This window comes from Elephantulus edwardii, unplaced genomic scaffold (genome assembly GCF_000299155.1).
Source record: "Elephantulus edwardii isolate Elephantulus edwardi_28Jun2011 unplaced genomic scaffold, EleEdw1.0 scaffold00218, whole genome shotgun sequence".
NCBI lineage: Eukaryota > Metazoa > Chordata > Mammalia > Macroscelidea > Macroscelididae > Elephantulus > Elephantulus edwardii.
In genome coordinates, this window is record NW_006399968.1 from 344,994 (window position 1) to 364,052 (window position 19,059).

Below are 19,059 nucleotides of genomic sequence, written 5' to 3' on the forward strand. Positions count from 1 at the left end.
ATTTATTTCTGCTCTAATTTTTATAATTTCAGTTTTTTTTAGAGTGTGTTGGGTTTTCTTGCTGTTCTTTTTCAATTTGCTGGAGATGTTGGGTTAGAGAGTCAATGGTCAATTTTTCCTGCCTTTTGATGTGTTTGCTTATTGCTATAAATTCACCTCTGACTACTCCTTTGGCTGTTTCCCAGAGGTTTTGGTAAGTGGTGTTTTCATTGTCATTTGTTTCAAGAAACTTTTTAGTTTCATTTTTTTATTTCTTCTAGTACTCAGTCATGTTCAAGCAAGGTGTTGTTCAGTTTCCAAATGTATCATTTTTCTTCTCCTTTATCTTCTTGTTATTAATTTCTAATTTTGTAGCATTATGGTCTGAAAAGATGCTTTGTATTATACCTATGTTTCTAAATTTATTGATGTTTGCCTTGTGACCTAGAATGTAATCTTTCTGGAGAACATTCCATGCACATTGGAGAAGAAGGTATACTGTGTTTTTTGGGGAGTGCATTAGCCTATAAATATCTATGAGGTGAAGGTGGTTTATTGTGTGGTTTAATTCTTCAGTATCTTTGTTGAGTTTTTTTCTGGTAGTTCTATCTTTTCTTGAGAGGGGTGTATTGAAGTCTCCACGTAATATAGTAGTGTTGTCTATTTCCTGTTTCAGTTCTGTAAATGTTTGTTTTGTGTATTTTGCAGGTCTTTCATTTGGTGCATAGATATTTATTATTGTTATGTTCTCTTGTTCTAGGCAATGAATTTTTATTTTGATGCTGAAAGCAGGAGACGCTAAACAGAAAATGTTAAAGGTACACTTCATCAAAATTACAAACTTTTGTACATCAAAAGACACCATCAAAAAGTGTAAAACAACACACAGAATGAGAGAAAATATTTTCAAATCATATATTTGAGATTAGTATTCAGAATGTATTAAAAAATTCTTAAAACTCAACAACAGAAAAGATGACCCATTTTAAAAATAGCAAATTAAAATGCACAAATGGTGAAAAGGATATATAAACATTCTCATTATCCTAAGTCACTGTTGATGTGTGTCACTGAATCAGTACAAACTCACAGCTGACCCAGCAGTAATTCAGAGGGAGTAAATCACATGAGAAGAGAGTGCCCATCCTTTTCCCTTGTAGCATCCGGTGTATACGAACTACATGCCTTTAGGTTGGCAGTGCAACTATTTACCACTGGATCACCAAAGCTCCATTATAGGTCACTTATGGAAATGCAGATCCAAACTACACTGACAAAGAAATGAAATAGAAAAAAATATAAAAAGGGAGAAGAAAGTAACAATTGTTGGGAGAAATGTAGCTATACCACTGGAAGCTTTTCCACTGCTGGTGGGAATTTAAAATTATGCAGTTGCTATAAAAATAATATGGCAGTTCCTCAAATAGTTAAGTACAGAATTATCATATGAACCCACAGTACTACAGTACTACTCCTAGGAATTCATCTAAAAGGGTTGAAAGCATGGACTTAAATGATACTTGTAATATGTGTACATATATGTTCTTAGCAATATATACACACTATTCTAAAGATGGAAACATCAAAAATGATCAACAAAGGCTGACGAGATAAACAAAATGTGTTATACTGGCCAAAAGGGAGTAGATGATCAGCATAATGCCACTAGAGAGTGGGAAGACATAGAAGTCCAAAAAAGTATAGTCAATAGCCAACAGCAGATAAATAGGAAAAGTCTACTGATATTAATGGAAATGTGAATTACAGGGGGGAAGAAGATTTTTGACTACTATGGGGGTATTGGGCTTAATATTATGAAATCAAACATGTATGGAAAAAAAATTTGCTCTTTACACTTTCACTCAAATCACAATAAAAATGAAAAAGAACAACAAAAAAAAGAACAAAAAAAACAAAAAAAAATGAAAAAGAACAACTAGAACATTTATTGACTGCAGGCAAGAATAGGAAAAAGTAGAGACATAATGAATAGAAAATTGGCAGCTTCTTATAAAAACAACTTGGTTGCAATTGTTGTATACCATTGAGTCGAAGTAGGTTTTCAGAGATGATAAATCACATGAGATGAGACTGCCCACCTTTCTGCCAAATAGTATCTGTTGGATTCAAACCATGTGCCTTAGCATTGCTAGACAAATTCCTTACCACTAACCCACCAGAGTTTCCCTTATAAAATAACCACTAATAGCCACTAGAGAAATGATGATAGTTACAGAACAGGGTTCAAATCCTTTGTTCCTAGGGTCGCTATGAGTCATACTTGACTTGATGGCACGACAACAACAATACATAGCCATGGATTCACAAAGTCTGTGGCGAGGTCTTATTCCCCCACTACTAGCAAGATAAGTTCCAAACATCTTGACCTTGGATTAAGTGTTGTGTATTTTCACGTCTATTTAGAATTGCGATTTGAGTGAAAGTTTATGTAGCATCTTGAAGTTTTTGTTCCAATCAATCATTCATAATTATTCTGCTCCATAACATCATTTAGATGACAAAACGTCTAATTATCAATTCATTCCATACTGTCCTTCGCCATGCCCATTTTAATAAACGTTGATTGTCTATGAATTAATTTTGTAGTCCCACTACCTTCTCCTCTCTGTTAATCACACTTGATTGCTTATCACTACATGCAAACCTTTTCTCTGGCTTTTTGTAATGGTGGTCTTGTACAGTGTTTGTCCTTTTGTGACTAACTTATTTAACTTAGTGTATTGTGCATTTTTAATAAGTCAGACCTACCAGGAACTCGAGCAGGAAAAGAATCAGGAGATCCTGTTCCAGTGTCATCCTCTTCATCATCTTCAAATTCTAAATTCTCTTCTTCACCAGGTGCTAGAATTCTTCTAGGTAAAAAAAGATAGAAAGCAGAGAGCTATAAACTATATATATTTATCTGAGTTACAACTGTTGGTCTGTATTTGTCTATAACAAAAGCAAATGAAAGAAATCTAAACACAGAGAAGAAATTGGACCTTAGGGTTAACTGTTTATATGAACAACTAACTGCCTCTTCTACTTTGAGACCCCGTGGTACCTAGCTACCAAATGCAGAAAAATCCTTATAGTCTTGCTGGCATTATAAAAAGGGAAGAGGAAGAAAAGACCAAAATAGATGTCAGAAGAGATCCTGAAACTTGCACTAGAACATACAGAGGCCAAAATAAAGGGAAGAAATGCTGACATAAAAGAGTTGAACAGAAAATTTCAAAGGGAAGCTCAAGAAAACAAAGCAAAGTATTAAAAGGAAATGTGCAAAGAGCTGGAGTTAGAAAACCAAAAGGAAAGAACATGCTCAGTATGTCTCAGGATGAAAGAATTGAGTAACAAAGCCAAACCTCACATTGCAATACTGAAAGACTCTATGGGGAAAATATTGAATATTCAAAAAGCATCAAAAAATACAGAGTGTCAATGTCCCATAACAAATTGGTAGACATTGAACCATTTCAGGAAGTAGGACATTATCAAGAAATCAATGGTACTGAAGCTGCACTTTTAAGCTGCACTGAAAGTACTGTCAAAAAAAAGGCCCTAGGAATTGATGGACTACCAACTGACATGATTCTACACGCAGATGAAGTACTAGACATAATCGCTAGCCACTGCCATGAAATCTGAAAGACAGCTACCTAGCCAACTAACTGGAAGATATCTCTATTTGCTTGCATTCTTTAAAAAAAAAAAAGAAAGAAAGAACCCGACTAAAAAAACGAAACCAAAAACACAACAGAGGTAACTTAACAAAGTCACGAAAATATTGAACAATATCATTATACCACATACAAGTAAAATCTTGTAGATTTTGACTGTGTGGATCATAACAAATTATATGAGTAACACTGAAAAGAATGGTTAATTCCAAAACACATGTGAGTGCTCATGTGAACCTTACACATAGACCAAGAAGCTGTCCACATAGAACAAAGAAGTATTGCACAGTTTAAAATCAGGAAAGGTGTGTTGTCAGGGTTGTACACTATCTCTCATACCTATTCATACTTTATACTGAGCAAACCATATGAGAAGCTGGCTGATATATAAAGAATGTGACATCAGGATTACAGGAAGACTCACCAACATTCTGCAGATGACACAATGTTGCTTGCTGAGAGTGAAGAGGACTTGAGACACTCAAATGCATCAAGAAAACCAAAAATGCTCATCACTGAGCAATTAGGCATGCTCATCATGATAGATGGCCAAAAGATGCAAGTTTTCAATTATTCCATTTCACTTGAATCCACATTCAATACCCAAGATAGCAACAGTCAAGAAATCAAAAGACATGTTGCATTGAGAAAATCTGCTATCAAGGAGCTCTTTAAAGTGCTAAAGAGGAAGGAGGTTGATTTAAAGACTAAGGCCCACCTGATCCACGCTATGGTCTTTTCAATTACTTCTTGAGCATCTGAAAAAGTGGCCAATGACTAAGGATGAAAAAAATAAATCATGCCTTTGAATTGTGGTGTGGTGATGGGCAATGAATATTCCATGGACTGCCAAAAGAACAAATTTGTTCTTTAGAGGCAAGGACAGCAAAACTGTTTCACCTACTGTGGACATATTATCAGGACATATTAAAATCCTTAGAAAAAGTCATTATATAGAAATGCAGAGGTCAGAGAAGGAAAGGAAGACCCTCAATGAAAAGGACTGACACAATGTCTGTACCAATGTGCTTGAGCATATCAAGAGATCATGAGAATAGATAAGGATATGGCAAAGATCAGATCTGTTGTTCATAGTGGAGTTGTGGCTGACTCCACGACACATAACAACAATATAGAGTTAAAAAATGAGCTACAGAACGGTAAGTACATTATGTTTCCAGTTATCTAAAAAAAATATAAAACACAGAGAAATACCACATAATGTCTACATATATATATCTATGTGATAAAATTATTAAAGATGCATTCCATGGATAAGAATAAAATAGAAAACCAAGTGAAACCATCTACTAGTGAAGCCTCAGGACTTCCAATTTCCCAAGTAAGATATCTAATGCTAAGTGAAACAATAACAGCAAACAAATATCTGCAGAATAGTATAAATCAGGAGAATAAAATAAGAGAAAAAAATACGAGTGGTTATTTACTTTACCTTAATGGAACTTGTTGAACATCAAAGGGGAATTCTTTATTATATGTAAGGATATTCTTTAGGACTAGGATAAAAGAGAAAAAAATCAATTATTAATAAAATCAATAATTTTATCTTAAAATTATTTCTTTTAATCAATTTTACTAGGAATATTGATATTTTTTAGATTCCCAACCTTACCATTGTTTCAGATCTACAATGTATTTGTTCATTAAACTTGTAACAAAAAGAAAAATGTTCATCACTCACTCTTTCACTCATTGCCGTGGAGTCAGAACTGCCTCATATCTGATCCTCCAGCAGGTTTTTGGAGGCAGTAAATCATATGAGAGAAGAGTGTCCTTCTTTCTCCTGTGGAGCAGGTGGTGGATTCAAACTGTCAGAGGGGTGCCACCTTTGTATTAGCAGTGCAACTCCCTATGGACAATGCCACCAGTGCTCCATGAAAATAAATACTCTATACTTTAAAAACTAAAACCCACACCAATGTCATTGAATTAAGTCTGACTCGTAGTCATTAGGATTCTAAAGTTGTAAAACTTTAAGAGACTGTCCATCATTTTTCCAGGGGGTAGTTGCGGTTTTCAAACTGCCAACTTTTTGGTTAGCAGCATGACATGTTACACACTATACCACAGAACTCCTTATAGTATACCTCAAATAGCTGTACTCAGATCTAGAAATAGACTAAGTTTTAGAGTCTCAGGGCTTTCATGGAAAAGAAATCTCTAAATAGTTCTTCTAGCTACAGGGCTCTAGGCAAGACACAGGACACAGAGAAGAATGTCAACATCCTGGAGAAGATGACCTATCAAAAATATGTTGTTAGATGCTATCATGCTGATTATAACTCCAGAGTAACCCTATGAACAAAGATCTGAAACTTACTTTATCCTGTGCCATTCCCACTATCTCTGCCATTCTCAAGGTCATTGTTGCAATCACTTTGTCAGTCCACCTCCTGAAAGTCTTCCTGTCTTTCACTGATCTTCTACATCTTTCAGTATAATGTCTTTTCCAAGGACTAGTCCCTCTCTGACAACATTCTCAAAATATATGAGCCTATTCTTGTCTCTAAGGAGCATGCTGGTTGTACTTCCTTCAAGATTGAGTTGTTTGTTTTCTGGCAGGCCATGGCATATTCAACATTCTTTTGCAACACATAATTCAAAGGCAAACATTCTTCTTTGATTTTCCTTTTGCACTGACCAACTGTCAGATGAATAGGAAGCAACTGAAAATATAATTTCTTGGATTAGGCACACCTTATTCTTTGAACTAATGTCCTTGCTCATTAGCACTTTAAAGAGGTTTTTGACAGCAGATTTCCCCAACGCAACATCTCTTGATTTCTTGACTACTGCTTCCATGGATGTTAATTGTGGAACCATGTAAAATTAAAGGAGTGACAATTTTAAACTTTTCTCCACCTTCCATGATGTTGCCAAGTAGTCTAATAGAGAGGACTTCTGTTTCTTCATGTTGCAATGTAATCCAAACCAAAGGCTATACTATAGTCTTTGATCTTCTGCATAAGTCTTCTTCACTTTCTCCAAGTTATTCTGTGGCATCTACACATCATAAGTTTTTGATGAATCTTCCTCCAATCCTAATGTCACATTCTTCTTCACACAGCCCAGTTTCTCTAATCATTTGCTCAGTATACAGATTGAATAAGCATGAAGGGACACAACCCTCACATACTTCTCGCCTGATTTCAAACCATGCAGTATTTCCTTGTTCTGTTCAGACAGAATGTATGTATAGGTTTCCCATGAGCACAATAAAGTGTTCTGAGATTCTTCTTTTTCTCACTGTTTCCATAAGTTATTATGATCCACACATTCCAATGCCCGCATAATCAATGAAGGACAAGCAAATCTCTTTTGGGTATTCTCTGCTTTCAGCCACAAACCGTCTGACAATGATATCCTTCATTTCACAGAAATATATATATATATTACCAGCAAGACTAGCTGATCACCAGAGCTCCTCAATAAAGCCTATACTTGCAAAGTTATAATTCTCTGATTCTTTTTATGAAAAAATGTATTGAAAAAGAAATAAACAATGGCATGTAGTCAATTCTGTCTCATGGCAGCCTCATGTCTTAGAACTATGTCCCACAAGATTTTCAATGGCTGATATTTTAGCCACTGAACTGAACGTCAAGTCTTCCTTCTGAGATGGCGAATAGACTCAAACTTCCTGCATTGTGGTTAGCAGGTAAGAACATCCACTGTTTTCATCAACTAGGAACATTATTTGTATATATATGCTTCTCTGTGTGTGTGTGTGTGTGTGTGTGTGTGTGCAACTGCATGATTTTGTTGTTGCATACTGTCAAGTAGGAACCAATCCACAGCTGACCCTTCAGTCGATTTTTAGAGGCAGTAATTTGGACAGGAGAAGACTATTCATCCTTCTCTCTTGGAGTGGCTGGTGGATTCAAACACATGTTTTTGGGACTGCAGTATAGCTTCTTAGCACTAAGACCGCCAGAGCTCACACATGCACACATATATAAATATTCATTATAAAATGTATACATACACAAAGATTTAGCCTCAAGAAAACTCTTTAAACAACAAGATACCACCTCGTATAATAGTCGTTGTCAATCAATATTGTAACAATTACATCCTGGCAATACACAGTTCACTCACTCACTCTCTAGGGAGAATGGACTCATAGCTGACTCTCCAAAAGAGCAGTCTGAGGCTATAAATGTTTCCTGGGGATCCACTAATGGATTCAAACCATTAGAGAGGTATGTCCTTTGAGTTGGCAGCACAACTCCCCAATACACTACATCATCAGAGCTGCAAGTCTGGCTATCTCTGGAGAGGTACCATAAGTCTGTAATTAAATGCTCTATTTCTGGCCTGTTAGTTCCCAGTGACACCATGCAATACCAAAGTGAACCAATAGTACCAACTGGGCAATTCAAAAGTTCACATGATTCTGAACTCAGTTATACATCTTGAATTTTATAGTCCAATAGTTAAAAGGGTATGACATATTGACATCCCAAAGGAGAAAAGTCTTAGTGTAGGTTACATGTATAATATTTACTTTAACAGGAGTCATACTTGTTTATCAAACTTCTTACATGTACTTCCACTAAATTCTCTGGTAACAGAGAATTCTAGATTTGCATCTAAATTCTTCTTTATTCTTATTCTCCTCCCTCTTCCCTCTTAGTTTCTTTCTTCATTTCAACAAGTATGTGTTGACTGTTGCTAATGCTCCAACCACTGTTTTAGTGAAGAAAACAAAACAAAACAAAATTCTGCAGTGATAAAGACAGATGGGCCCCCATCCTTAAATATGGAACTTAGAAGTTAGTCAAGAAAGGCAGGCAATACATAAGCCAATAAACAAAATATAGAATACTATGGTAAGTTTTTAAGTGTACAAACAATGATTATGTAGGTGGGCTAGAAGAACTGTAGCTATGGTGTACAGGGAAATTTCTTCAAAGCTTAATTGCTGCAAGACATTTGAGCCAAGAGCAAGGATGAGAGGAACCCATTCACATGTCTCTTTGCCATCTCACGGCTGCCTACTCGGTAGTTTTCTAAGGCTATAAATCACACAGAAGAAGACTGCCCATCTTTCTCCTTCAGAGCATCTCATGGATTAAAAAAACCAGAAAAGCACATCTTCTGGGTTAGCAGTGCCATCTTTATGAACTAGGCTACCAGTGTTCTGGCAAAGGGCTTTTCAAGTATTAGAAACTAGAGTAACAAAAGCCCTGGGGCAGGAACTAGTTTGGTGTGTTCAAGGAAGGTAAGACCTGTACAGCTGAAGCTTGATAAGCAAGGAGAAAGTGGCAGAAGATACCTTAGAATACTGGAAATAAAATTCTAGTCCTATGCTGTGCTTGAGCATTCATATAACTATTCTGAATCTTAGTTCCTCCAATTCTAAAATGGGAATACAACTTTCCTCACAGACGAAATAGGAAATTAAAGAACATATATGGAATTATAAAACAAGCTTTGGTGGCTTTGTGATAAACAACTGTGCTGCCAATGCAAAAGCAGAAGTTCAAATATATCAGCTTCTCCACAGGACAAAGATGGGCAACTAAGTGCCTGTGAAAAATCACTGTAGGGTCAGCTATGAGTAGGTAAACATACTTGACAGAACACAAAAACAACATAGGAAATTCTTTGGGAAAATTTAAATTAGCAAACTAGTACATTCTTGCATTTTTAAAAGGCTCATTTCTTCCATAACTTTTCCTTTCTAGAGGACCAGAAATTTAGTCATCTTAGATCTTACTAAAAAAGCATTATTTTAAAAATCCATACCTTTTCAACCTGTATGCAGAACAGATTATCCGGGAGGCTGGGCTCTATGAGGAGAAATGTCGGGTCAAGATTGGTAGACGATCAAGATCAAGATCTGCACTATGCAGATGACACAACCCTGCTTGCTGAAACTGAGGAGGACCTGAAGCATCTGCTGCAGAGGGTCAAGGACTGCAGCCTCCAATATGGATTGAGGCTCAATGTCAAGAAGACAAAGTTTCTCACCACTGGACCAATTGGCAGCATCAGGATGGATGGTGAAGAGATTGAGATTGTTCACAGCTTTAGTTTGCTTGGCTCCACAGTCAACACTCTTGGCACCAGTAGCCAGGAAATCAAAAGGTGCATTGCCATGGGAAAGTCTGCTGTTAGGGACCTCTCCAAAGTACTGAAGAGCAATGGTGTCTCTCTGGAGACTAAGGTGTGTCTAATATGGGCCATGGTCTTCACAATCACTTGTTATGCATCAGAGAGTTGGACCAAGGAGGATGGAAGGAGAATTAATGCTTTTGAGCTGTGGTGCTGGAGAAGAGTACTGAAAGTACCATGGACTGCTAGGAAAACAAACAGATTTGTCCTGGAAAGGGTTAAACTGGGTGGCTCCTTGGAGGCAAGGATTCTGAGGCTTCATCTACCATACTTTGGACATGTGAGGAAAGACCAGTCCTTGCAGAAGGACATCATGCTTGGGAGGGTGGAGGGACAGCGCAGGAGGGGAAGGCCCTCTATGAGGTGGATTGATTCAGTGAGTGGGATAATCGGGATGGGAGTGTCAGAGACAGTGCGATTGGCTCAGGACAGAGCAGAGTTTAGGGCTGTTGTACACAAGTTCGCTATGAGTCGCAAGTGACTCGACGGCACATAACAACAATAACAACATAATAACATACTGTGTAGATATGAAGCATGATTTCTCATTTTGAGTAAGCCATTAATTGAATAAAAATCATGTGCATATCTAATATGTGCTAGACACTGAAAATGGAGTGGATGACAGGAAAAAATACAACTAGAAAGAGAATAAAAAGCATAAAAATTGTATTTTTAATAATAATAATGAAAAAGGTAAAACCAACTTTTAATCTATGCAAAAAACAGCATCAACAAAAACATTTACCCTATCAGTTAGTAAGAGTATTTTATAGTTCCTTTTAGTATAAGAATATAGCAGAATTTTCTTTCTCTTATATCAGTGCTTTGAAAAGCTAATACTTGTCTTAGCATAATAGTCTCTCATTATTTCTAAATAAAGAAATTTTGAAGTATCATGTATGGGAAGCCAAATTTTATACCAAATATTATATGAAAATCCTTGTTCAGAAATTGAAGGAATTACAGATTTATAAGTTAGGATTTCTCTTGTGGCAGATCCCAGAAAATGAGCTGTTTGTTCCCTGCAGACAGGAGACATCTAGGGCCCCCCTACAGAGTAAGTGTTACTACCTGTGAAATACTTCCTGAGCTAGAGCATTAGGTTGACAATAGAGAAAAATTCGGCTTCATTTACAAGGAATTCCTTTTATTATTTGCTTCCCCAGATTATCAATAAATGCACAGAGAAACATGACTTAGGGTCTTCAGTGGAGAACTGCTGGCCCCCTGTTTTATGCTCTCTGCTCTATCTCATTCCTGGCTGTTCGTCTCATTATTAATAATTATAAAATTATTCCATTCTTTGGCACCCTCGGTCTGCAACAATCATGCATTTAAATATGTTAAAAATTTAGAATAAGAAGAAGAAAAACATAAACCAAATACACTCTCACTGCTTACAACTTCAGGCCTTCATTTTCACTAAAGTGGGTATTATAGTTTCAATGTCTTTACATTAAGCTCTGGTGACTTAATGGTAAGCAGTTATACTGCCAACTCAAAGGCACATAGTTCAAATCCACCAACAGTACACAATAACACTTAGGAGATTATACATAGCACTTTCCTTCTACCTATACTAGTGATTTAAAAATGTACCTAATTGGACTTATATAGATATGACTCAAAACAATCCTCTGTCAGGTTTCTCACAAAGCACGCTCTTGAAGCTAAAAATCACACATGTCCACACAAAGCATCTAAACATGATAAGCTTTTGTAGTTGATGTGTTTCACCTCTTTGGGAGACAAAACGAAAAATGCTTCCCATTAGAAAGATTATTTTTTTTAAATGGTAAGAAAGGATTCCCTAAAATTACTCATCACTATTCAATTTCTCAAAAATTTACCAAATATTGAGGGAGCTCTGGTGGCCTAATGACAAGAAGCTGCACTACAATCCCAGAGGCATGTGGTTCACATCCACCAGATGCTCTGCTGGAGAAGGAGGGGCAATCTCCTCCTGTACCAGTCATATCCTATTTGACAGTACAGAAACAAAAAATAATAAAATAAAATAAATTTACCAAATATTTATATAGCACTGAATCTAAGCTCTATAGAGAAAATGCAAAGGTTAATCTCCTTGAGTTTCCTCAAATATAGGAAAAAATGCATTTCTGACTAACACAATGGATATATGAAAAGTGCTTCTATAAAACAAATGAGGCAGCTTAATTATAGGGAGAGCAGAGAAAGCTTTCTCAGAAAGCAGAATTTCTTTGGACACTTGAAGTGTGAATTAATGGAAGGGAATTTTATAAGGTGGTGGTGGAAGATAGGTTTGGGTAAGAACAAGCATATTATGGAAGATAAATATATGAAAATTAAACAACTGGTATATTAAAAAATCTTAGTTTCAGTATGAATTTCAGACAGATTACCAAGAATTAATATTTAAGAATCCTTACAAGAATCACATATTAAATAAATTTACTAATTCTATATTGAAGTTATTCGTCGATGCTCCTTTTCTACAGCATTAGAAGCAGTAAAGGATATTTTGACTGAGAGTACTTAATCTGAAATATAGTGCAATACCAATTTTTTAGAAAAATTATTTATTCTAAAATAAAGTTATTAACTATATAAAAATCCCTAAAGTGATTAACTTATACCAACCACCCAGTTTTCATCAAGTCAAAGATACAGTACATATCCTACGATGATATATAACATATAGTTAGTTAGTTGTTTTCTTAGAAAAAAGAGCATTAAAATCACCTAAAGATAATGTTGTTAATTGAGATCATGCCAGAGTCACCAAGTACTGCTCCACAGGTAGAACTGCTCTACGTGGCCACCAAAGTTGTAACCTTTCAGAAGTAGATAGCCAGACTTCTCTTCTGAGGTAACTCTGGTAAGGTTGGAACCATAAACCTTACAGGTAAGAGTGAAGCACTTAACCATTTGGACCAGCCAGGGACCAAGAAAGGATAAGTTCAAATGAAAATCATCAGAAAAATTTAAAACATAGAAGAATAAATCATTATAAAAATATATTTTCCTCCCTAAATAGGCAAAGCACTTCTAAAAAACAAAAATGAAGTGGGAGGCATAGCACTCCCTGAACTCAAAACCCATTACACAGTGGTAGCAACCAAAACAGCATGGTACTGGTACAATGACAGGCACACAGAACAATGGAACAGAACTGAGAACACAGAAATGGACCCAGCTATCTATGGTTAACTGATATTTGACAAGGAAATAAAACTGATCAAATGGGGAAATGACAACCTCTTCAATGAACGGTGCTGGCAAAATAGGACTACTTCCTGTAGAAAGCTGAAATAGGATCCACATCTCACACCATATACAAAAATAAACTAAGGTGGATCAGAGACCGGGAGGAAAGCCCAAAATCATAAAGTTCATTAGAAACAAATTGGGATCAAGCTTAAATGGCCTAGTCTATGGTATAAAGAGATGCCAAATACAGCCAGATATGCTCAATCTGGAGAGCATAAAATTGATGAATGGGACTTTCTAACGATGAAATCCCTGTCTGCATCAAAAACATTTTTCAACAGCATGAAAAAGAAAACCTACCGACTGAGATAAAACATTTGGCAATACCAGATCAGACAAGGGTCTCATAACAAAAATTTACAGAATTATAGAAGGCCTACCTCTATCCAAGCAGGTATACCCACAATCCCTGAAGTCCAGCAGGTAGAACCCGAGTGCTTAAATAGTTCTGGGGCTGAACATAGAGGCAGGAGATTTTATAGTTTTATAGATTAAATAGTTCTGGGTCCTCAGGCCAAGAATAAAACACTTCTGTATCAGACCTACAGGACACATTACCCTTTCCTGGGAAATTATCCTACTGTGATAGCAGCATGCTGCAAATGGAAGAGATGAAGCACTAACCCACAAGAAGTCAGTCCAGGAGCAGAATTTCAAGGCAATAGACTTTTCCTCAGAACTGTCTGAGATAGAAAGCCCACCCTAATACCTGGAATTTGGACTTAAGAGACTCTTGAGCTCTAGAGATACTGGCCACAGCCTAAGAGACCAACAGCAGCATTAGGCATTTGGAATCACAGAAGGCTTTAGGCTGGATAGGGGGAGAAAGGTGTAGGTAGGTATGGGTAGGTGTAGGTAGGAGTGGAAGAGGATGCTGGTGGAGCAGGGAAAGGGCTGATCAAGACAAACGTGCCAAGGGCGGGAAGTAACACTGAATATATTGGCAGCTTCCATAACTGGGAAATATCCTTCACTGGTTCCTTTCTGTAAAATGCTTGCCTGAGCATTCTAATTAAGACAGACTAGGAAGAAGAATTGGCCATCCATTTCTGAAATAAAAGGCCTTCGAAAACCCTATGTACAATAGAACATATTTAGACTAGCATATATGGCCACTGAAGCTGAGCCCTCAAATATGAAAACACAAAGGAGGAGGAATACTTGTAAACAGACACTAGTGATTGTAAAAGGAATGTGAGAAGCATGAATGTAGGAAAATTGGATATTGTTAAGGGGAAAAAAGGAACACAAAGATATTGACATACTAGATATTGGTGAAAAGAGATGGATTGGTATGGGACATTTTGAATCAGATGATCATATGATCTATTATGCTGGAGATGAAAAGGTGAAGAAAAATGGGGTTGCTTTCATATTTAAAAAATGTTCTTTCTAGATCCATCTTGAAATAAAATGTTGTGATAGCATAATATCCATACTCATACAAGAAACCCACTATCATTCAAATATATGCATCAACAACTAGAGCCAAAAAGGAGGAAACAGAAGATTTCTACTAACTTATGCAGGCAGGAACCGACTGAACATATAATGAAGATGTATTAATAATAATGGATGATGAAATGCAAAGGGAACAGAGAAGAAAGATCAGTAGTTGGAAAACACAGACTTGGTGGCAGATATGAAGTTGGGGTTAGAATGATAGAATTCTATATATTCAAAGATTTACATTGTAAATACTTTTTATAAGAAATATAAACACAGAATATACACATGGATTTCACCTGTTGGTATGCATAGGATTCAGACCAAGTATGAAAGAAAGAATTGTTGGAGAATCTCAATATCAGTTGCGAAAACTAGGCCAGCTGCTGATTGTGGAACAGACCACCAACTACTCATATGCAATGTCAAGCTGAAGCTAAAGAAAATTAAATCAAATGCACAGGAACCAAAGTTTGACCTTGAGTCTATCTCACATGAATTTCAGAGCTATATCAGGAACAGGTTTGAGAACTTGGACACTAATGAGTGAAGACTAGATGAGCCGTGGGAGGATATCAAGAATAACATCTATGAAGAATGCAAAAGCTCATTACAAAGACAAAAGAGGAAGAAAATACCAAAATGGATGTCAGAAGAGACTCTGAATACTGCACTAGAGCCCTGGGAAGCCAAAGCAAAGGGAAGAAATAAAAATTTAGGGAGGTAAACAGATTTCAAAGGGCAGCATGGGAAGACAAAGTAAAGTATTACAGTGAAATCTGCAAAGAGCTGGAGACAATAATATTAGCAAAGGATAGAGCAGGGTTCACAGACATTGTACATAATGTCACTATGAGGCACAAGTGACTAAACAACAAATAATAACAACAACAACCTATAATAGCAAATAAGATTAAGTGCTGATTTCTGAGCAGAAATCATGTGAGCAAGAAGACAATAAAATGATATACATTGAACACTCAAAGAGCACAACTTTCAACCAAGAATACTGTACCCAGCAAAATTATTAATCAAATATGAAGAAGAAATCAAGATATTCTCAGAGAAACAGAAATTAATTTGTGAAATAAGACCCACCACTGCAGGAAACACTGAATGAGGGAAGTCCTTCTTACAGAGATGCCACAGAAAGCAGGATGGATCAAAGTAACCAGCAACAACACCAAAACAAACTCAACAAAATTATAGCAATAAAATCTTGTCTCTCAATAATTACACTGAATGTGAATGGTTTAATTGCACCAGTGAAGAAAAAGAGCCGCAGACTGGTTAAAAACCAAAACCCATCAGTATCTACAAGAGACACACCTGAAAAGTGAAGATAAAGACTAAAAATAAAAGGATGGAAGGAAATACACTAAGCAAATGGCAAACAGAAAAAATCAGGAGTAGCAATAGTAATCTCTGATAAAATAGATTTCAGTGTAAAAACTATCACAAAGGACAAGCAAAGTCATTATATAATTCTAAAAGTGTCAATAGAACAAGAGGGCATAACCATAATAAATATCTATCCACCAAATGACAGAGCTGAAAACTGCACAAAGCAAATATTAACAGAACTGAAAAAAAAAGAAATAGACAACACCACAATAGTATTTGGATGCTTCAATACACCACTCTCTAGAAAAGACAGAACTGCCAGAAAGAAACTCAATTAAGATGCTGAAGAATTAAACTATACAATGAATTAACTCGATCTCATGGATATACACAGACTAATGCACCCCCCAAAAGCTGAATATATATTCAAACTTGTACAAAACATTCTCCAGAATAGAACATATTTTAGGTCACAAAGCAAAGCACCACTAAAGTAAAAAAACCAAAAACAACAACAACAAAAAGCCACAACAAAAACCCCCAGAAATAATAGAAAGCATTTTCTCAGGCCACAATACTACAAAATTAGAAATCAATAAAAAGAAGATAAAGGAGGGAAAAAAACCCCATACATTTGGGAGCTGAACAATACCCTGCTTGAACATGAGTGAGTAATAGAAGATATTAAAAAAAAAAGAAATAAAAAGTTTCTTGAAACAAATGACAGTGAAAATACAATTTACCAAAACCTCTAGGAAACAGCCAAAGCAGTAATCATAGGCTAATTTATAACAATAAAGAAAACCATCAAAAGGGAAGGAAAAAATTATAATTGATTCTTTAACCCAACATCTCCAACAAGTTGAAAAACCACAGCAAGAAAACACATCAACTTTTAAATGAAATTATAAAAATCAGGGCAGAAATAAATGAAATAGAAAACAGAAAAACAATTGAAACTATCAACACCACCAGGACATGGTTCTTTTTTATATCTGTGTGCTTTTGATGTTTCAATAAGATGTATTTGTAAAAGAGAAATTATTTTCAAAGGGTATTATGCATAGTTTTGAAAACAAATAGATTCTGTAAAGGTTTTTTCTGAAATGTACCAATTTGAACTCTGTAAGTAAGAACCTGTGGCCACATCCAGGTGATAAAATTCCTGGAGTTAAAAGTTCTGTAAAAGAATTCTCATGGAATGTCTCAGTGGAAGAGGTGCAGAGACTGAATGACCAAGCATGCGTTAGGAGCAGCCTAATAAGAGAGAAGCCAGGTGGGTGTTCATGGATGACAGACATGGTTCTTTGAAACTCAATAAAATCAACAAGCCACCAGCAAATCTAACAAAGAAAAAGAACAATACAAATAATCAGAATAGCAGATCAAAGAAACAATGTCACAACATAACCAACTGAAATTAAAAGGCTAAAAATGGACTATTATGAAAAACTAGACACAAACTTGCTTGCTTAAACTGAGGAGGACCTGCAGTGCTTGCTGCAGAATGTCAAGAACTGTAGTCTTCAATATGGATAGAAGCTCAACATCAAGAAGACAAAGATTCTCAACAACGGGCCAAGTGGCAGCACCATAATGGATGGAGAAGAGATTGAGGGGGTTTTTTTGTTGTTATTTTTTTTAATTGGATTATTTTTACATGTACGGTCAAATCAGATCTGACTGGTACAGGAGGAGATTGCCCACTCCTTCTCCAGCAGAGCATCTGGTGGATTTGAACCACGTACCTCTGGAATTGCAGTGCAGCATTTTGCCACTAGGCCACCAGAGCTTGAGATTGAGGCTGTTAACAGACACAGCTTGCTCAGTTCCACAATGAACGCCTGAGGCACAAGAAGTCAGTAAATCAAAAGGTGAATCGCATTAGGTAAATCTGCTGTCAAGGGTCTTTTCAGAATACTGAGAAGCTACAATGTCAGTCTAGATAGACACTAAGGTACGCCTGAACCAGTCCATGGTATTTCCAATTACTTGCTATGCATCAGAGAGCTGGATAATGACTAAGGATGATAGAATTGATGATACCTTTGAGTTGTGGTGCTGGAAAAGTCTTTAACATACCATTGACTACCAAGAAAACAAATAGGTCTGTCTTGGAAAGGGTGAAACCAAGTTTCTCCTTAAAGGCTAGGATTTTGATACTCAGTCTCACATACTTTGGGCATGTGGTCAGGAGGGATTGATCCTTGGAGAGAAGGGCATCATGCTCAGAAGGGTGGAGGGAAAGCACAGGAGACAAAGAACCCAGATTATATTGACTCAGTAACTAGGGCAATGGGGGTAGGTGTGTCAGAGTCAGTGAGATTGCCTCAGGACAGGGCAGGCTTCAGAGCTAGTGTACATCAGTCACTGTGAGTCACAAGTGACTCTAAGGAACAAAACAATAACAACAACAACAACATTCTCAAACAAATAGGAAAACCTAGAAGAAATGGACAAATACTTAGAAACTCACAATCTACCCAAACTGATAGAGGCTGAAGTAGAACACCTAAACAGATGCATTACAAAAGAAGAAACTGAATAGATAATAAAACAACTTCCAGCCCAAAAAAGCTCTGGACCTGATGGTTTACTAATTTTACCAAACATCCCGAGATGAACTGCCACCAATTCTATAATTTCAGAAAACAGAAAAAGATGGAATTCTCCCAGATTCATTTTGTAAAGCAAACATATCCTTTATATCAAAAGCAGGTAAAGGCCACCAAATAGAAAACTACAGCCCAGTATCTCTGATGAACATAGATGAAATAAATCATCAATAAAATTCTGGCCAATAGAAACTAGGAGTACATAAAAAAAATAGTAATTTACTGTGACCAAATGGGATTCATAAGAGGTATGCAAGGATGGTTCAACATAAGAAAAATAATCAATGTAATTTATCACATTAACAAAGCAAAGAACAAGAGCCACATGATCCTATCAACTGATGCAGAAAAGGCCTTTGACAAAAACTAAACACTCTTTCCAATTGTAGATTGGTGTTGTTTATCTTAGCTCCTTTTCTATACTCTCTTTGCCACTGTACAGAAATGCAACTGATTTTTTTTATGGTTCTTTTTTCTATAATTATATTTTATTAATTTTCATACACATTTACAGAAATTTTGGGTTTCCATTCATTCATTGTTGCACTATTCTCTCTACCCTCCTCCCAGTTTGTTCTTGTCCAAATGCCACAGTGCTT

At 36.3% G+C, this 19,059-nt stretch overlaps 1 protein-coding gene across 1 annotated transcript in view; it reads right to left on the reverse strand.

The window, feature by feature from the left end:
- AIDA (axin interactor, dorsalization associated) overlaps positions 1–19,059 on the reverse strand; it is a 117,566-nt gene that overhangs the window by 20,865 nt on the left and 77,642 nt on the right. The window contains exons 5-6 of the mRNA XM_006898033.1: positions 5,113–5,176; positions 2,749–2,852 (exon numbers count right to left, since the gene is read on the reverse strand). Coding sequence (XP_006898095.1) covers positions 2,749–2,852; positions 5,113–5,176 — 168 coding nt within the window. The remainder of the gene's footprint in view (positions 1–2,748; positions 2,853–5,112; positions 5,177–19,059) is intronic.